Here is a 16,994-nt window from a genome sequence, read left to right as displayed (position 1 = left end):
TCCGATCATTGTTTCTCACATAACTCTCTTTCACTGATAAAAGAGAAATGTACACCTCATTTGAGTGGAATGCCTGTGATCTGCAGCTAGAATGGGCAAAGGACAGCCAAAGTACGTGCGCTCTTGATGATTACTCTTAATGCACAACAAGGGGTGCTTGTCTTGATTTCAGCTCTTCTGGTATAAGCCCCAGGCAGTTGCATCAGTGTAACACTTGCCAAATGGCAAAGGACAAAGATATTTTTCCACATAAATAGGCTTTAGCTGTAGTACTTGAAGTTTAAATGTGTACTTTTTGTATGGGGGCTCTCCCAACTTTTTAAACTGCGAAGGCGGCACTGCAAAAAAAACGTCACTCAAGTTTTTGTCATCGCTCAGCATCACCTGTGGAATGGACCGCAGGAAAACCAGCCGTGAGAGTGCCTGTGCTAAACAGGACGAGTTGGTTTTCTTGCTAACCTTGGGAACTCTGCTTCCTCTTAAAGGGGAGGAAAAGACATCAGATAGTTCTAGTCAGATGGCAATAACACATTGAGCCGTCATTTTTAAGGACAAAAGTATATAGTAGTACGTTTTAAATCCAGCTAAGCACACCTTATCGTTAAGCACAATAGTGTTATAAATTCTGAGATGGGCTTATACCCTGCAGAAGTATGAACTGTAGCTGGCAGTTACATTTCTCTTGAAAAAGACTAAACGCATGCATGCATATGGACTAGAGGATCAAAATTTTCTGCTTTGAAAGAGGATGATAATGAGTTCTGCCAGGAAAAAAAAAAAAGCGTTCATTCAGAGGCATCACAGAGTAGGCTGACAGGAGGTGGAAGCAGCAGAACTTGTGTGGTAGATGTCTGAATTTGGCAGTGATTTAAAATGCAGTCTAAAATAGAGTTAGTTGAGCACAGGCAGAATTAATGTTGAGCCTGTACACTCTGTTCAGTGTGAGCGCGTTATGTGAAAAAGTGAGATTTCTATCCGAAATTTTTCAGAAAGCTTGGGCAAGCGTAATGCTGCAAAGTATGGGGTTATGATTTAAAGAAATTCAGATGAGGTTTTGGTTGAATATGAAAGCTATTTAGTGGTTCTGGGTTTCACCTGCGTTTCTTGTCATTTTCAACTTGTGGTATTGGTTAAGACAACATCTGAAAAGCCAGCGTGTGTCAAAAGCGGTAGTATGGATGCAATATGAAATATTTCTCTTTTCAGAATCAGTGCTTGTAAGGATATATTTTGGGTAGCTTAAGGATCATCTAAGACAATCATACCTCTTATAGGATGTATTGTAAACTTTTAAAATTATTTTCAGTTTCAGTATAGAAAAGAAGTAATAGTAAGTGCAATTCAATCATAGAAGAGGGATGGGTGATGTGTGGATGGGAGAAATAGGCACTGCGATTCATTTGAGATGTGCAGATGTTGACACCTGTGGTTGTTGCCCGGTCTCCTTGGATGGGTTACGGAGCAGAACGGGTGCCGTCACCCGGATTTGAGCCAAGATGCTTCTGCCTGCGTAGTCGTGCTGGGTACCCACGGGCCGGTTCCAGGCTGTGCTGGAGGCCTTTCCCATCCAGGCGCTTGGCCTCTGGGCAAGTGTTCCTGGGGGAGAAGGGGAGGATGGGACCTCTAGGAGGTTGTGAACTTGTGCCTGCCTGTTTTTTCAGGGCTGGTTTGGAAAGGTTTTGTTGAAAACAGGTGTATATAGTGTATAATGACGTAGAAAATTGTGTTTCTGTGGAAGAGAGCTGTGAGCTTGTGCATATGCTACTCTCGCTGCTCCTGGCTGGAGGGTGTGGTTCTGTTCATGGTTTTGGGGGCATATATGTACTGTCGCGCCAGTGTCTTCCAGATGAAACTTGAATTTAGTAGTGCTAATGGTCTTTGCTTTGCTGGGATTTCACCTAACAATTGACAAAAGCATTACAGCTCTTCTGCCTGGAAATACGTGCTTACGTGACTGTTGCAGGTTTTGGTTTTCAGATACCTTTTTAGTCCTTTTCCCTTAAGCGAAAAGCCTGAAAGATGTGATCTTCATAAAGCAAGGAAGCAAACAAAAAAACCTAAAATGAAGAAATTCAAGCCCCCTCATACCAAACCCAGGTTTATGAGTTTGCAAACCAGCTCACGGTTTTGACTCATTGGAGGCAGGAGCCTAGTGGGACTCCTGCTTGGTAAATAATGGGCGCTGGTCAGTCTATTTTTGTCGTTGTTGTTATATATTGCTTGCTAGTGTTGCCAAGTGCTTTTTGAAAGCTGTCTATTCTGTCGCAGAAGCTGTGCTTTAATGTGCAATCACTTCTAAAAGCGCTTTAGGATAGTAGTTAATGTTGTAAGTAACCAAAACTGTTTCTGTACAGCGTAGAGAATGACGGGACTGCAGAATGGATTTATTTATTTTATCATTTGGACAAACATGAAGTACAATTCCAATCCCTTGTGATAGCCTCAACTTAATCACTTAAGAATTCCAAATTTTGGTTGATTCTGGATGTTTACACCGTTATTGTTAAGAGTTTGAAGTTTGGAAGGGAAAAGCCTTGACTACAACCATTCCTTTCTAAAATGAAGCGTAGTAAAAGCAAGAAAAGAGCACTGACTGCTGAAATGGTTTTGATGGCTTGGAGGAAAAGGGGGGGGCAGTAAGGAGGATGAAATTATTGAGTGGTGGATGAGGGAAGAGGCAAGCATTGTTGACAGCAAGCTTTTTTCTGCTTTCTCATTAGTAACTAGTAACGAGTTTCTCAGACAGGCAGCAGTACCTACTGTTATATACACCATTGCTTAATCTCCATAGCTATGAGAGACTAATGACAGAACTGAGAAGAAACTCAATGGTTAAAGTATGGATCCTATGGAGACTGCTGGGAAAGCTGTACCTGAGTTCATAGAACTAGTCTGTCAGCTAGAGTCTCGTGGTTTGCGGTCCTGTGTCCTGGCTGCTCAAAACGTGTGGTTTGTTTTTTTTTTTTTTTGCCAGTAGCTGTTAAGTTGCACAAATATCTGCACAAATTTCGGTACTGAAGACCACGTTGGGGTACTTTTGCTGAATGTTTTATATTTCCATTACTGTGACTGCAATTATGACTTTTTTTCCCAGAGTAAATACACAGAATGTAGAAATCAATTTATTGAGGGCATCGAGTAGCTTTTATTTAGAAATCATTTACTGGGGAGGAAAAACACAATAATAAGAAAAAATAAATCTTAAATTCAATTACTGAATGCTTAGCTGAATCAGAAGTGGAAACATGTCATCTAAAGTAATAATATAACCAAAACACATGACCCTAATAGTCTTACCTAATTTATAACTACTGAAAACTTACGGGGCAGCAGTAGAGAGCAAGGTAGGTATTCATGACAGATTTGAGAACATGGAAAATTAATGTATTGTTTTCTTTTTTTTTAGGTAAGTAACTGAAGGGGACATGAAGAATTGACATTTAAATGGCCAGCATGTTGCAAAAGGTATTTCACTTCAGATTGAAGAGGAATGCACGAATAATTGATTTGAGTACATATTTAATGAAGGTTTGCCTCTTTTTAGAGGGGGGAAAAAAATAATTGATTAAACCTTCTTTTGTTCACTGAATGATTGAAAGAAGTAAAAATCAGCAAGCTCATGTTTGGTGTTCACGCTATCCTTAAGTGACATCAGCATCTAATGGGAAACTGGGTACTATTCTCTTAACTTTTTACCCATGCCAACTGACCAAATGCCAACCTGTGTCAGTCCTTCTACCTCTCTGGTTTGCGGTGACACTCCTGAGCGCGCAGGTGAAGCGTTTGTGGTGCTTCGCTAGCAGGTCGCAGGTTATTTCAAGGTAACGCACGCTGCACCATTCAGTAGTGGGAAGTAGCTGTGGGCAGGGAGTTTTCTTGAACTCTACTTGCTGTCTCTGTACGGGGGTTTAATCCTTCCTTGCTATTAAATGACATCTACGCTGGCAGGTGGTCCACGTTTTGTCATTGCAGAGAAGGCAAAAGAACCTGTTTTTAGCTAGTTAGCTAAAAATATTTTATTGACTATATGCTAAAAATGTAGTAGGAATAATAATATGATGAATGACACATGTAAGTATCATGCTTGAAATCTTTTTCTGCCCCAGAGACTTTGTCTGAGGTCAGATGAGGTATTGCTAATTTTGCTGTCGGTCACTGGGAAGTCTGTTTTAGATGCTGATCATGAAGCTGATAGATGCGTCGCGTCTGATTTCTAAGAGATGATATCACGAAGTAACTTTGAGTAAGCTAAACGGGTATCTGATCTCTAAACAGCCGCTTCCTTGCCAGCCAGATGGTTACAGAGGTATGCAAGGGCTTACTGTGCTTTGGGAAGCATCTGTAAACATGCCGCTGACAAAATTCTTGAGCTTCTGCTGATGGCACCCACACCTAAGCTTCAAAGCACACCCTGCTATATTTTGTTTGCAATAGTTGTCCGACTGATTATTTTTTTAAATCACTGATAATGGATAATAATTTTGTAGAATGTTTGTTGTCAAACGCGGTAGTCTCTGAAATCCATCAGAAGAGTGTAGGTTGATGGGAGAGCAATGGTTACATAGAGTAATTCCAGCTAATACCTGTTAGGGACGGTAACACAAAGGTATTTGGAAGAATCTTCAGAAAGGTTGGTTAAAGAAAAAGAATTCTGTCTTTTATAAAAATGTTAGTGTTTCCTAATTATTTCCACTAGAATGAAATTTATACTTAATATTTTTGACAGAAGAGTGGAAAGAGAAAGGTAGACCTTTAGATTAGGGACTGTGTCTGGGATATGGAAAATAGACTCAATTTCTGATTTCGGGAAGGCAGAATTGAGGTTTAACTGTGAATTTTTTACTTCTGAAAAGCTTGTGGAGACAACTGGGTTTTTTGGCTGTTCTGCTTCCCTGGATTTTGAGTTAAAAAGCCAAAACTATATTGGACGCAAAAATTAAGTATTCTCTGACAAGATTTTCAGCTGAAAAATTCTGACTGGTTTTGCCTTTTGTAGGCTTTCCACTATTGGCTGCGTGTATCTACTTCGTCATCTTTTTCTGCTGCTCTTCCTGGTATTTCTTTTCTCTCCACTGGGATTTTACTGACAAGGAAATGTCATGGAGAAACAAAGCCTCACCTGAAGCTGATTTAGTGAACTGGAGTTTGGGAATATTTCAACCTAAAAAAAGTCTGTCCAACTAAAACTTTGATGGCACTTGATTATTCTGATCTGCATTTTAAGCAAGAAGTATTTTGAAAGATGGGGTATAAATGTGTTGTGGCTAAGCAAGAAAACAAATCAACTTTTCTCTCTCCTGAAGCTTGCGGTAGTTTTACGAGCTCAGAGGTCCTTCTGAACAGAAGCACAGGCATATCAACATGTGGAAGGTAGTGATGGCAGAGTTCTGCTTGTTATCATTAAATAAATGCCTTTGTGGGAACTAAAAGGTCTCTGAAGTCCCCGGAGAATCCCACAGCATCGTTTTAGCCTTTTAAAAGAGAAATCATTTGGCTATCATGAAAACAAAATGCTGCTAATTGTGGGTACTTTAGATTTTTTTTTTTTTTTTTTTCAATTTGAGCAGCTAAAGATTAAGACCGCTTCTAGTTACGAATCAGAGGCAAAATTTTCAGCAACTTGGGAACGATGGGTGCAGCCTGCAGTGCGGTATAGTGGTTGCTTTCTGAAAGTGGGGGTTCTGAGCACCCCAGATCGTTTGCTTGTCCTTGACATTTACTTTCCCCAGCGTATGGATGCTGATGTGGGGGCCTGAGTGCATGAACGATACACCCCGTTGCTTAAAACTGGTTTCAGGCTTTGAAAGAGCTAGGGTTCCCCCTTCCAAGTTGATCCTTTCCGTAGGCTGAAATGCATCCTGCTTAGGGGAGTGGTTCCCCTTTGGTCCATGATATGAGCTTAGGATTCGTAGTGTAGCAGATACGCAACTGCATGGAAGATGCAGTAGAGTACAAGTTTTGCATGACTGGGATTTTTCTTAAGCAGCTCTTTGGAACTGATAAAATGTATGTAAAAATCAGCATTCGTGACTTGTGCTTTAGGTTTTATATACCAAGCAAAAATATTAGATCTGATGCAAAGCCTGCGGAATACCTCATATATTTGCTAAGTGTAAAATTAATACAAGTTTGTCCCGTATAGATTTATGTCTCATGGGCTACATTAGGTTACATTGTGGGGAAACAAATATAATGATATAAAAAGATGAAATTAGGAGTGATTTGTTTCAGGCAATTTAGTTTATTACTTTTGACATGTTATCAGGTCTCTGAAAAATAACTAAAGCTTCCTCTTGGAAACATGTCGTGTCCTGTCTGTCTTAATGATCGTCTGCAGTGCATTATTATTCCTTCGTTGTAACCATGTGCTTTCTATCGGAAGCCAGCAGAGGCTCTGCTGCTGAGGAATAAAAAATTCCTTTAATATTTATGGGAATAATAATAATCCAGTTTTATATTAAGCCTTTGAAAGTTTTCACAGGTCATCTTGGTAAACCAGGCATTGCTCTAGGAGCTGCATCATCACCCTCTCGAGCAACCTGCCGTATTGCTGCTTCAAGTATAGATGCACTTTTTTCTCCCCCCCCTCCCCCTTTTGTCTGTTACATTATGTTTTTGTCTGTTGAGCCATATGCACAAGTTTGAGCTCTCAATAAAGGACTTCAAACATTGTACTGAGATGGTACAGTTCATTTAGGTAAGTGCCAAAAAACATGCTAAGGGCAGGGATTCTCAAAAGTAGGTAAAAACCCTGAGTGTCACTGTGCTCTGATAATTTTGCCCTGGCTTTTAGAAACACAAGTTTCTAGCCTGTACGATTGTAGAGCTACCAGTGGAAACATGAACTGTGTTCACGCTGATTTCGCCAGTGCTCAACTGAGCCTTTGTACTGCCTGAAATGAGAGGTAGGTGTTCTTGTCGTCTTTTTCAAGACACTAAGGACTTGCCAATCAGACCTCTGTGTGTGTGTGTGTGTATGATATCACAGAACAGAATGTATTTATTTGCTGTTGGCAGGTAACAAGGTGGCTAGCGTCGTGCTGCGCAGCAGGGAAATGCTGCCCTGACTTTTACTCTACAAGCTTTTGATAAGACATTTTTGGGGTTTATGGCACATGCTATCCCCAGCTTTCCACAGAGCCAGGCAGCACAACGGGTGTCACCTTTTCTTTCCTTTTTTTTGTCTCTGCTGTTAACAGCCGTCTCTTTTTCTCATGGGTGATCCTGGACCGAGGCAATTGCTACAGCACCTGATAAAATGCTGAGAAGATGCTGTACTTTTTTTTTTTTTTTAAACTGAGTCAACTGGTAGAGTGTTCAACATCCAATTTTACAAGAGAATCTGCCTGGAATTTCTTAGTGATCATCCTGATGGCTCTTCAATATTAGAGAATGAAAAATCTTTGTGAATAGTAGCTGAATGGCAAAATCTGCCAGATATCCTAACTGGGGAGACTTCTGTTGTGTCTTATGATTTAGATATGATGAAAGAATCTTTCTGCAGTCAACTCAAAATAGTTATTCTTTCCAAGTAGCGCGGTTTCGTATCTGATATATGTCCGAACAAAGAACAGAGGTACACTGGATTTCTATTATTCAGGGGCATAAGAAACTATTTTTTTGGACCTCCCTGAGTATAATACGTGTTATTTCTAGTACCGTATTTTTGGAAAAAGCAGGGATTGATAGATGTCTGCTTCCTTGTTAGTAAGCTTACACAGGTGCATTGGAATGCCAAGGGGCTGCTATGAGACCATAAAAAAAATACACAACTGTAAAAGTGGTCAAAAGGACAGCAGATCTCACTGGAGTGGCTTTCTGTCTACGCTGCAGGCAAATACAGAGCTCAGGACGCCAAGGAGAACTTGTAGTGTCTACTGTCTGGCTTCGAAGTGAAGCAGAGGCAATGTACTGTTTTGAAAATTGGATTTTAGTTGGGGCAGAGCGTTTGTTCTGGTGAGCAGGAAAAATAAGATTGAAAAAAAGCGGCATCTTTTTCCAAACTGGTTTGTCTTTTTTTCTTTTTTTAATATACAAATCTGTTGAAGAGTGCTGCACTGTAAGCGTTTGCATTTGCAAATACTGTTCATCGAGCAAAGCAGTGACACTGGAGAGCAAGTGAATTACTGAATAGGATTTACCTTTATTGGTTTTAACTTTTTCCAGATCCACAGCTAGGCAGTAGGAGTTTCCCTGCTGACTTACAAGATAAATATAAAAGACATTATTTACTATCTTTCCATTAAAACTCTCTCTCTTCTCCTTGTTAGGCTTCTTTTGTGAACGTATGTATTCCCTTATGAAGTAATGCACCATACGTGATAGCATGCAATTTCTACGTGCTAAGCTTATTCAGTCGCTACGATTTCTGTTCCACACAAATATTATAATCTCTTCATCCACTGGAAAATATGGTATTAAAATCTGAGCAGGACAGACCTAGCAGGGAAGGAAAACCCTCCATGCGGTCTGCTGCAATATCTGGATGCAGATTTGATGGGTCAGCAGTAGTGCAAATTTCCTGTCCGTGGCATTGATCTGCTGAAGGATCTGTCCTGGATTCCTAAAGACACAAGTCACAGCCGGTTTTGCTGTGGCTTTTTGTTTTTTGAAACAGCCGGCAAATTCCGTGGCTTGACAGTATACTGTTCATATTTATGCCTGTGAACTTTTAAAGAGTGATTTGGTGCTTGTAAGAATCACTGAAATATTGAGATGTTGGGCAATTTACTTTTCGGTTAAATGCAAAGAATACTAAAGAATACTAGGTTAATACAACGAGTCAGGATTGATAACTGTGAGCAACATAGTATCATTTTTGCGGGAAAAACCATGCTTGTTAGATTCAGTTTCTGTGGAATTAAGAGGGTAATTCTGCGTGCTAAATTCAACTAAAGTCAAAGGAGGAGGAGGCAAGTTTTGGAACTGGAGCAAAGGAAGGATGGAATTTTGTTTTCTGATATACGTCTGCCTGACTTAGAAGAGTTGGGAAGGAGCTGCACAATGCCTAGCTCAAAACTGACTCATTGGTCACTCGTATAAGAATTGGGAAAGATTTGGATTACTGAAATGAATACAGAATTGGGTCCTGCACTTTGTTTTTGAAAGCTGAGAATCAGCCATGCTCTACAGCCTGGTTTTACCTGGAGAATTGTGTTGATTAATCTATAATGGGACGCTGCCGTGTTTTTATTTGTATACGTTGGAAGGTTTGATTCATAGGCGCTCAATAACAAATGCAATGCTGCTTTTTCTCTTTACTTCAACAAATAGGGAAGATCTTTGTTTTACACCACTCGGTTGCTTGCCAGGCCTGGTATTCTACCAAGTAATGATGATATGCGGGTCAAGAAGTTGTCTGAGGAAAGGAAACTTGTTTTTCCACAGTGTGAACAACCGATCTTCTTACCAAATATTTTTGAGCCTGAGATGACCTGTAATCCAAGCTGATTCTGAGTACTTTAGTTATTGGAGTGTGTCGCACGCTCTGGTGGTGGTATTTTCCTTTAGGTAACTTCATTGTCATGTTAGTGACAAAGGCTGTAAGCGGCAGACAAGTATGCTTGTATTAACATTTTTACAGTGAACAATGGAAGTTTTAGACCTGATAGAAGGATTTTATGTCTGCATCTTACCTTTATTTTATAATTTTTCCTCCTCACAGAGCAGATGCAGCACTTCAGGATTTCTTCTTCGTTTGTTGGTGTACGTGAAAAGTTAAATTGCATCTTCTGAGGTGTGTGTCTGAAATGCTCGTATGTGCAAACACAGAACGTGCTGTCCCTGCTCATGGCACGAGGGTTGGACTAGATGATCTTTGAAGGTCTGTTCCAACCCAAACCATTCTGTGATTCTGTGAAAAGTCCTAGCTGTACTCCTCCTTTCCTTCCAGTTGCATTGCTGTAGCTTAATAGTTATTTTCGCACTGTGTTTAAAAAAGGTACAAAATGTGTTTCTTTACATTCTGTCTAGACATACGGTGATTTTAAGTTGTGACTATTACCGGCCTGTTCGAATTTTCTAAGAAACAGATATCTGCATCTGACAAAACCAGCATAGCATTTCACATGAAATGGTACTTTTGTTGGCAGCTTCAGGGGAGGTGGAAGTTTGAATGGGCAGAAGGAATAAATTGCCCTTTGACTTTAGACTGTTCCTTCAAGACAAGAATGAAATGGTGCATGGTGAGTTTGCACTACTTCTTACCTTCTTGTATTTCTTTGTATGTATGTATGTAAGAGGCTCACTTTCTTCATGATTAATTTAATCCATCATGATCTGGCCCACGTTAAAAAATGCAAGGAAAAGCATTTTTTGCTTGTAACCAAAATGAGCATGAAGAAGTCACGGTTATTTTCTTTTGATCTTCTTGGGCTCTGTGACTACAAAATGGGAGAAATTCCAGAGTCTCTATGAAGACTTAAAAGTATTTCACTCCTGCTATTGATGTTTACGTGGAATGCTTTCAGATGCTGGGGCAATTAGCAGCGAAGCCAAACACAACCGGAGAGGGACTGCTCCATCAGAACTGAAGCTAATGGGCCCTGAGGCACACAGAATAATTCAAGTGTCCAGCACTAGGTTTGAACCTAGCCTGTCACCAGATGGAGTGGGAAGCTGGACATGTTGGCCAAGGGCTGAACGATGCCCTGCGAATGGGTCTTAGCTGTTTTAAGATGTTGCGTAGCCGCGCTCGAAAATAGCTTTCAGTTTAGTAGCTGGGAAGAAAATGGGTGCAGAAAGCATCTTTTGCTTGAGGCAGGCAGTGTTTAAGCAGCAGATTGTATATGGCCTTTCTGTGGCTTGTTCTCTTCTGGTTTGTCGGTTTGTTTTCTTTTATTTTTTTCCCCTGGGCATAAAATAGAAGGAAGAAGCCATGTCAGATAGTCTAAGATCTCATAAAGTGACTTCACTTTATTTCAAAAAAAGGCCCAAAGTATAAATCCCGAGGACCCTCAGCCTTTCCATGGCTCATTTTCAAGACATAAAGTAAAACTGGACATGTGAAGCATTGACTGCAAAGAGCAACAGGTTGGCTGCCATTTTTTTTTTTTTTTAATCTGCCTTAGCCTTTCTGCCAAAATCTTCTTTATTTTCTTAGACTACAAGCATGGCAGTCAAAAGGGCATCATGTTTCCCCAGTGAGAGAATGAGTAGCTCTTATCAGCCAGATAAATTTCTTACATTCTGTTTATAAACATATGTTGAGAAAACACTTTGTTCTCCTGCAGTTTTTGCAGTTTCCTTATTGTGCCAGAAGAGATGAAAACATCGGTCTGGCCGCTTCTCAGAGCTACTTCTAAAGATAGTCTCCTTGTTTTAATGTTTCAGATAATTATTGGTTGCCTTTTTTTTGAGAACCAGTCCAGCAGTCATATCCAGCGGCATTACAAATTTTTATATACCTGTAGCACTAAACAGATAAACTCAGTAAATCAAGCAAGGATAATCCCTGGTGTTTTTTGGAAGTGGCAATTAAAGTATTTTATACTGTTCTCTTCTTCAACGGGTCTCTTTTCCAGCTAGACAAAACCTTCTAGGCGGCAACGCTATGTCTTCTGCTCGGTATGTTAACTGGTGGCTGGGAGTAAAAGCTGGAGCGTAGGTAGTAACAATCTTAGATGAAAGGTAAATGCAGAATATGGTTGCCTCTGCTTTTTTCCATCCGTGTTCCAGTGCTATTTCTGGCACAGGTAGAGGTTGAAGATGGGGCCAAGGTATAAAACTTTGTCAGGGTTTCAAACAGCACCAAAGATTTGGGGGTGTTGAAAGTCATCCTTTTAAGCTTGTGCCTACCTTCAAGCGTATTTGTATGCTGCAGAAATTTGAGTCTTTAAGTGCCACTGAAAAATGCCCATCTAATCTGTCAGGCTGAGTGCTTCCTGCGTCTTCTCTATGAAGATTGTTTCATTGGCTGTATTTCAAGAGTCAATGCAAAATCAATTGGAAGTCAGGTTTGTGTTGGATATGAGTGTTAATGGTTGAAAGGTTTCATTGACACATTTGGGGGTGAACTGGGTCAGTCTCATCACTCTTTTTGCTGTAATGGATGGGGCAGGTTTTTTTCCTTCACAACGAATCAGTGGCATGTAGTTCCCATCTTCATTTTTATAAATCCCTAGACTACTTTACAATGGCATGAAATAATAATTAAAAAAAATATAATACCCCCAAACTGTTAATCTATTGAAAGGGAGCAAACTGAGGTAACAACATATTGCCCCCAGCATATACCTTGGGTTAGGAACGCGAAGCTTTTAATGGACTGTTACAGAAGCAAGTTGTTTACTCCCTCACAAAATCCATTCTCCAGATGTCCTTGGGTAGGGGGAAGGAGGGAAAGGGCTGACGTGTATCGCATGTGTTTTGAAGTGACTGCAAACCTGCTCTGTAGTTGTTACAACCAGCTGCGGCTGTAACGTCTGCGGTTCAGAGGCCTGCAGAGGTGGGCAGGTAAAGGTGGAGGAAGTAATTTATATTTCTTTTGTGTGCTCAGAGCCTTTTAGCTAAAGAAGCTGGTGAGAGCTGGGCTGCCTCATTGTCTGCTCTTGTTTTGCTCAGACTGTAATGAGAACAAATTATGATCTGCTGTAACGGTAATTGTATTAAGTAAAAAGGTCATAAAAATGATAGGGAGGGAGTTGTTGTGTATTCTGAATATCAAAGCTGTGCGATTAGTATTTTTCCCAAACTTTTTTAATTTAAAAAAAAAAAAAAGGAAGTGTGTGTGTTTATACATATATATGTATGTATATATGTGTATGTGAGTGGGTATAGAGTGTATAAGTGTATGTTAAATAAAACAAACACCATATTCATGGTTGGAAATTACAAATGCTAATGAATCTCTATAAATTCTCAGAGGGGAGTCAGCTGATGTAGTTGAGTTCAAAACTCAAAGCACTTGGATAAAATCCCATACAGCCGTAGGTAGTAGATGCTTCCTGCTACATTTTAGCTCTTTTCTTTAGCACTTAGACACAAACAGCCATTATTTAGGTGGAAACTGGGTACTTTCTAGGGAGTCTGTTTACAGTTTGTTATAGAAGAGGTTTTTAGGTGAATGCAAATAGTGGAATTAAAAAAGAAACTGAGCAGTGCCTTTTGGGAGCGATGCAAAACTCGGATCGGTGGTTATGGAGTTGCCGAGAACCTACAGCTGCGCCTTCGGACGGGAGACGTGGTTTGCGGGTGAATGCGAGGTAGCATGCAGCGGAAGAAGTTGCTGGGGTCCACGTTTAGGAATTAGTCAAGGGAAGTAGTTAATGATTTTCGGAGTGGGCCATTAGTCTTCCAGAACTTGAAAATGGAGTAGCAGCTGGAACACCTGCATTTTGCTTTGTGTTAAGAATTGGAAAAATACCGACACCAAAGTCTGATGTAGGATCCTGTATCAATAATGTTCAACTTTGGACACCTGTCCTAAAATGTATCGGAAACAGAATAACAGAAACCATCCAAGGAAGGCCAGCACCGTCCAGGAGAGCACAGATGGTGTTTGCGGAGGGGGAGGAAGAAATGATCCTGCCGTTCAGGAAAAGGTGAACATGGAGCATGTGGCAGAGTGAGCTCCAGCTCCCCGTTAGGAGGGTGAGCTGGGAGCTGCCGTTCGCTCCGCATCTTCTCATAACTCCACAACAGGAGTTTGTCTGTCTGGAGATGACAACCTCTGATGCGGCCAAAAATTGACAAAGCAATCTCCTTTGTTCTCATTCCTCTTTTTGTTTTGTTAACTGATGTTTTAAACATCCCTTTAGTGGTAGTGATAGGCTTGAAACTGTAAATACACTGTTAATTGATGAACTGTTGCTTGCGTTATTCTTCAGACAGTCTGAAAGCGTGCAATGAAATAAATTGTCTGGGCGGTCAGATCCTAACTGTGTTTGTCATCCATAACAACTGCGTTTCAAGATCAGACCTGAGGGTCTGTGTTTCTCTGTTTTCTCCTCAGAAACAGCCACAGCCTGGTGCTTGGGGAAGAGTAAGAACAGGGCAAGCATAGCTGATACTTCCCCTGAATAATTTCCCAGCCTCCAGCTGTTTTCAGCTCTGGGGATTTCCTGAGCTGGATATTGTCTCTGTGTTTAATAACCCTCCGTAGTTTTCTCTCTCGCAAACTTGTCCCTCCCTGGGCGGGAGGTAAACCCCTTCCATCTTGCTAAATGAAGGGGAATTCCTGCCTCCACCTCGGTTCCAGTCGCTGGGGTGGGAAATCTGAAGCCTGCACTCCTAGAATAGGGGATGTGTCTTAAATTCAGGGAGGGGAAGTACAAGGGTTACAAAGGAAAATAGTGATGTTGAAGAGGGCAGATAGTTATTGCTACAGTCGAAGTGTTGTGCTGAATATGGGCACATCATCAAGAACAAAACCAAAACACTAAAAAAAGAATACCACGTACCAAAGACAGAAATCCGTATTCAAATGACAAGGCATCTGAGTCTTGGCAATAGCTGCCTGTTTGTCTTGTCAGTTGTCTTGCTCTCGTAAGTGTGGCTTTATTTATAAAATATTAGCTTTTGGAAGGAAGCAATCAGGAAATGAAAAACTTTGTAGTCACAGCTGGGCTTAAAAAGTGAAGATTAAATAGCAAGCTCTTACTGAGGAGCTCCATCCATTTGGAGTGCAGGAGTTTTGTGAAAAAGCATTTATTGATTCTGTAGCACAAGAAATTAATACACTCTATTTTCTTATTTTTGGTATTACATGTTGTTCTGTCTTTCATTTCAACCATTGAAAAAGATATTTTTTTTTGGTAGCTTCCTGATTTTAAAATAACTTTGTTGAAGTGGAGAAACTTAGAAAACGCATCAGAAAAGGGGGACAGAGCCTCCTCCCACGGAGCCAAACCAGTTCACGTTAGGTAGGTCCCTGGCAGGGTAGGACTCCTCAGCAGTATAGCACAGCTTTCTTCCATCTGCACTAGCAGCGCACCTGGGAGCGCCGGGACGCTTCCACCCAGTCGGTGAGCCTGCGGTGCTGGGGGGATAAGGCAGGAACCGTACGCCCGTTTGGGTTGTAGCGGAACGTTTGCTGGTGTCTATAAGCGTATATAACTTATTCTTCTTGCTTTCTGCCCTGTCCTGGTCCTTATGCTTTCCCCTGTGTGTTCTTCCTTTCCTCCTCTTCCCCTTCACTCCTTCACGTGCAGGGTGGTCTGCCCTTTCCCTTGATGTGTAGCACATGGCAGGAGTATTGAGAGAGACCATCTTCCTTCTGCTCTCCTTCACCGGGGGCGCGGGAAGCGCTTGCCAGCTGTGTGCCCGGCTTGCAAGGGGCGACGCGGAGTGATGGCACGAGCACAGCTCAACAGGCAGCAGGGATGGAAGGGGGCAGATGATGCCGAATGCAAACCGAATCTTACAGAAAATTATTATTCCCCTTTAAAATTCTGTTCAAAGAAGTGGCAAAATGATAGCAAAGCGCATCAAGAGCTAGCGATGAAAAGCACCATACGCAGGAAAGGCACTGTAACATTACATGTAAGCTGCGTTTTGAGAGGCTTGTGACTTGCTCGGTTTTGGATGAATTTTCATGGGAATGCCAGAAATCTTGTCCCTGACACGGCAGCCAGGTTTTTAAGTCTGTGCTCCAAAGCGTGAATATTCTAGAGGTTTTCAGCAAAATGGTGGTAAGAATTTTCTTAGAATAAGCTGTTCTGCACACGCTTTTTCTTTTCATATGGCTAGACTGTCAGCCTGAGAAAAACTCCAAGCACTGAAGGTGTTTTAAGTTTGGTATAATAACGAGCAACTTGCCTTTATACTGTAAATCATTAAGTAATCTGCAAACATCGTGCTCTACACCACAGCAATAACGTCTGTTAGTGTAAGAATTTAGTTTGTCTAGTTCCTAGTCAGGAACTTTTAAGATGGCGACGTGCTCATCTTTAAACAATTTCTGCTTTAATTGCAAGTGGGAGAAATTACAAAAACGCTGAGAGCTGAATGGACGCGCTACCATCGTGGTGACTTTAGAAAGAGGCAAAGCACGGTCCCTTAAGCCTACGTCTGGCTGCCTGGGCTGCAGCACGTCCTCAGCGATTAGAGCGCAAGTGCAGTAACGCAGCTTGTAGCTGCGTACGACATGGGATATTTTCTAGATCTGTTTGGCAGCGCTACAGCAGCACTAGGAGTGGCTCCAACGCCGCTGTTCATGCACCCTGCGGAGTCATAATCTCATCCAGCGAAACAACTGGATGCTAGTGTTAGTAGGAAAAAAGAGTCTTATTTAAATAGTTTGGCACATCAAAGTGTTACCAACAAATTGTTACCATTAAAATAAATATTGCCGAAAGGCATCTGTATAACAGGAACTGAATTTGAGTCATACATGACAGTAACTTTCAAGGGCTGTCGATACGGCAAAATACAAGTCCATGTATTTACTTAAGTACTGTGTTGATGTGCAAGTACACACTTGGCTAAAATGATGTTTCATTCACTTTCACACATGTATTGAGTATAATATAAATGTTTTGACAGTTCTCTCGGTACTGTCCCTTTAAAGCTCATGCTGTCGGTCTTTGGGATCTGCTCTCAACGATGAGCTGCTCTCTGCAACCATACACGACAGTTTGTTTATATTTTTTTATGTCATGTATAAAACCAGCTTGAAAATGATGATTTTCCAAGGTTTGGGTGGTGGTGGTGGTTGATTACTAAGTTTATTTTTGAGTGTGTGACAGTCTTTTCACAGCATGTAAGTCAATTTTAGCTTACTGAAGAGATACAGACACAGGGAATTGAGAAAAAGAATATTTAGGAGTTATTCATTCTATTCTTTTTTAAAGGAAATGTCTTTCATACCTCTTACTCTTTTTCATTTTGTTTTAATTAGTTTGTGCTGTTATAATGTAGATTATAGTTACCAACCACCAAAGAACAAAATGTATCTTACTCATCGTTTCCCTCAAACTGGGCTCATAATAGGTAATCATAGCACGTCACAAATGCAGTTAATGCCCAAGCTGTGGCCAAGCCCATGTTTCAAGGGG

General features: G+C 41.0%; 1 protein-coding gene across 5 annotated transcripts in view; it reads left to right on the top strand.

The window, feature by feature from the left end:
* Positions 1-16,994, top strand: part of ANK2 (ankyrin 2) — a 380,502-nt gene that overhangs the window by 54,452 nt on the left and 309,056 nt on the right. For 4 of the 5 annotated variants that reach the window (XM_087737387.1, XM_087737390.1, XM_087737389.1 and 1 more), the window contains exon 2: positions 3,407-3,465. The exons of the other annotated variant lie outside the window; for it this stretch is intronic. In XM_087737387.1, the coding sequence (XP_087593513.1) occupies positions 3,445-3,465 (21 nt within the window). In that variant the 5' untranslated portion in view covers positions 3,407-3,444. The remainder of the gene's footprint in view (positions 1-3,406; positions 3,466-16,994) is intronic. 5 annotated transcript variants of the gene reach the window in all.

Source organism: Nipponia nippon, unplaced genomic scaffold, assembly GCF_047370975.1.
Source record: "Nipponia nippon isolate SJK-2023a ecotype South Korea unplaced genomic scaffold, ASM4737097v1 scaffold_6, whole genome shotgun sequence".
NCBI lineage: Eukaryota > Metazoa > Chordata > Aves > Pelecaniformes > Threskiornithidae > Nipponia > Nipponia nippon.
The sequence above is the reverse complement of the archived record's forward strand: the minus strand, read 5'-3'. Positions and strand labels throughout refer to the sequence as shown.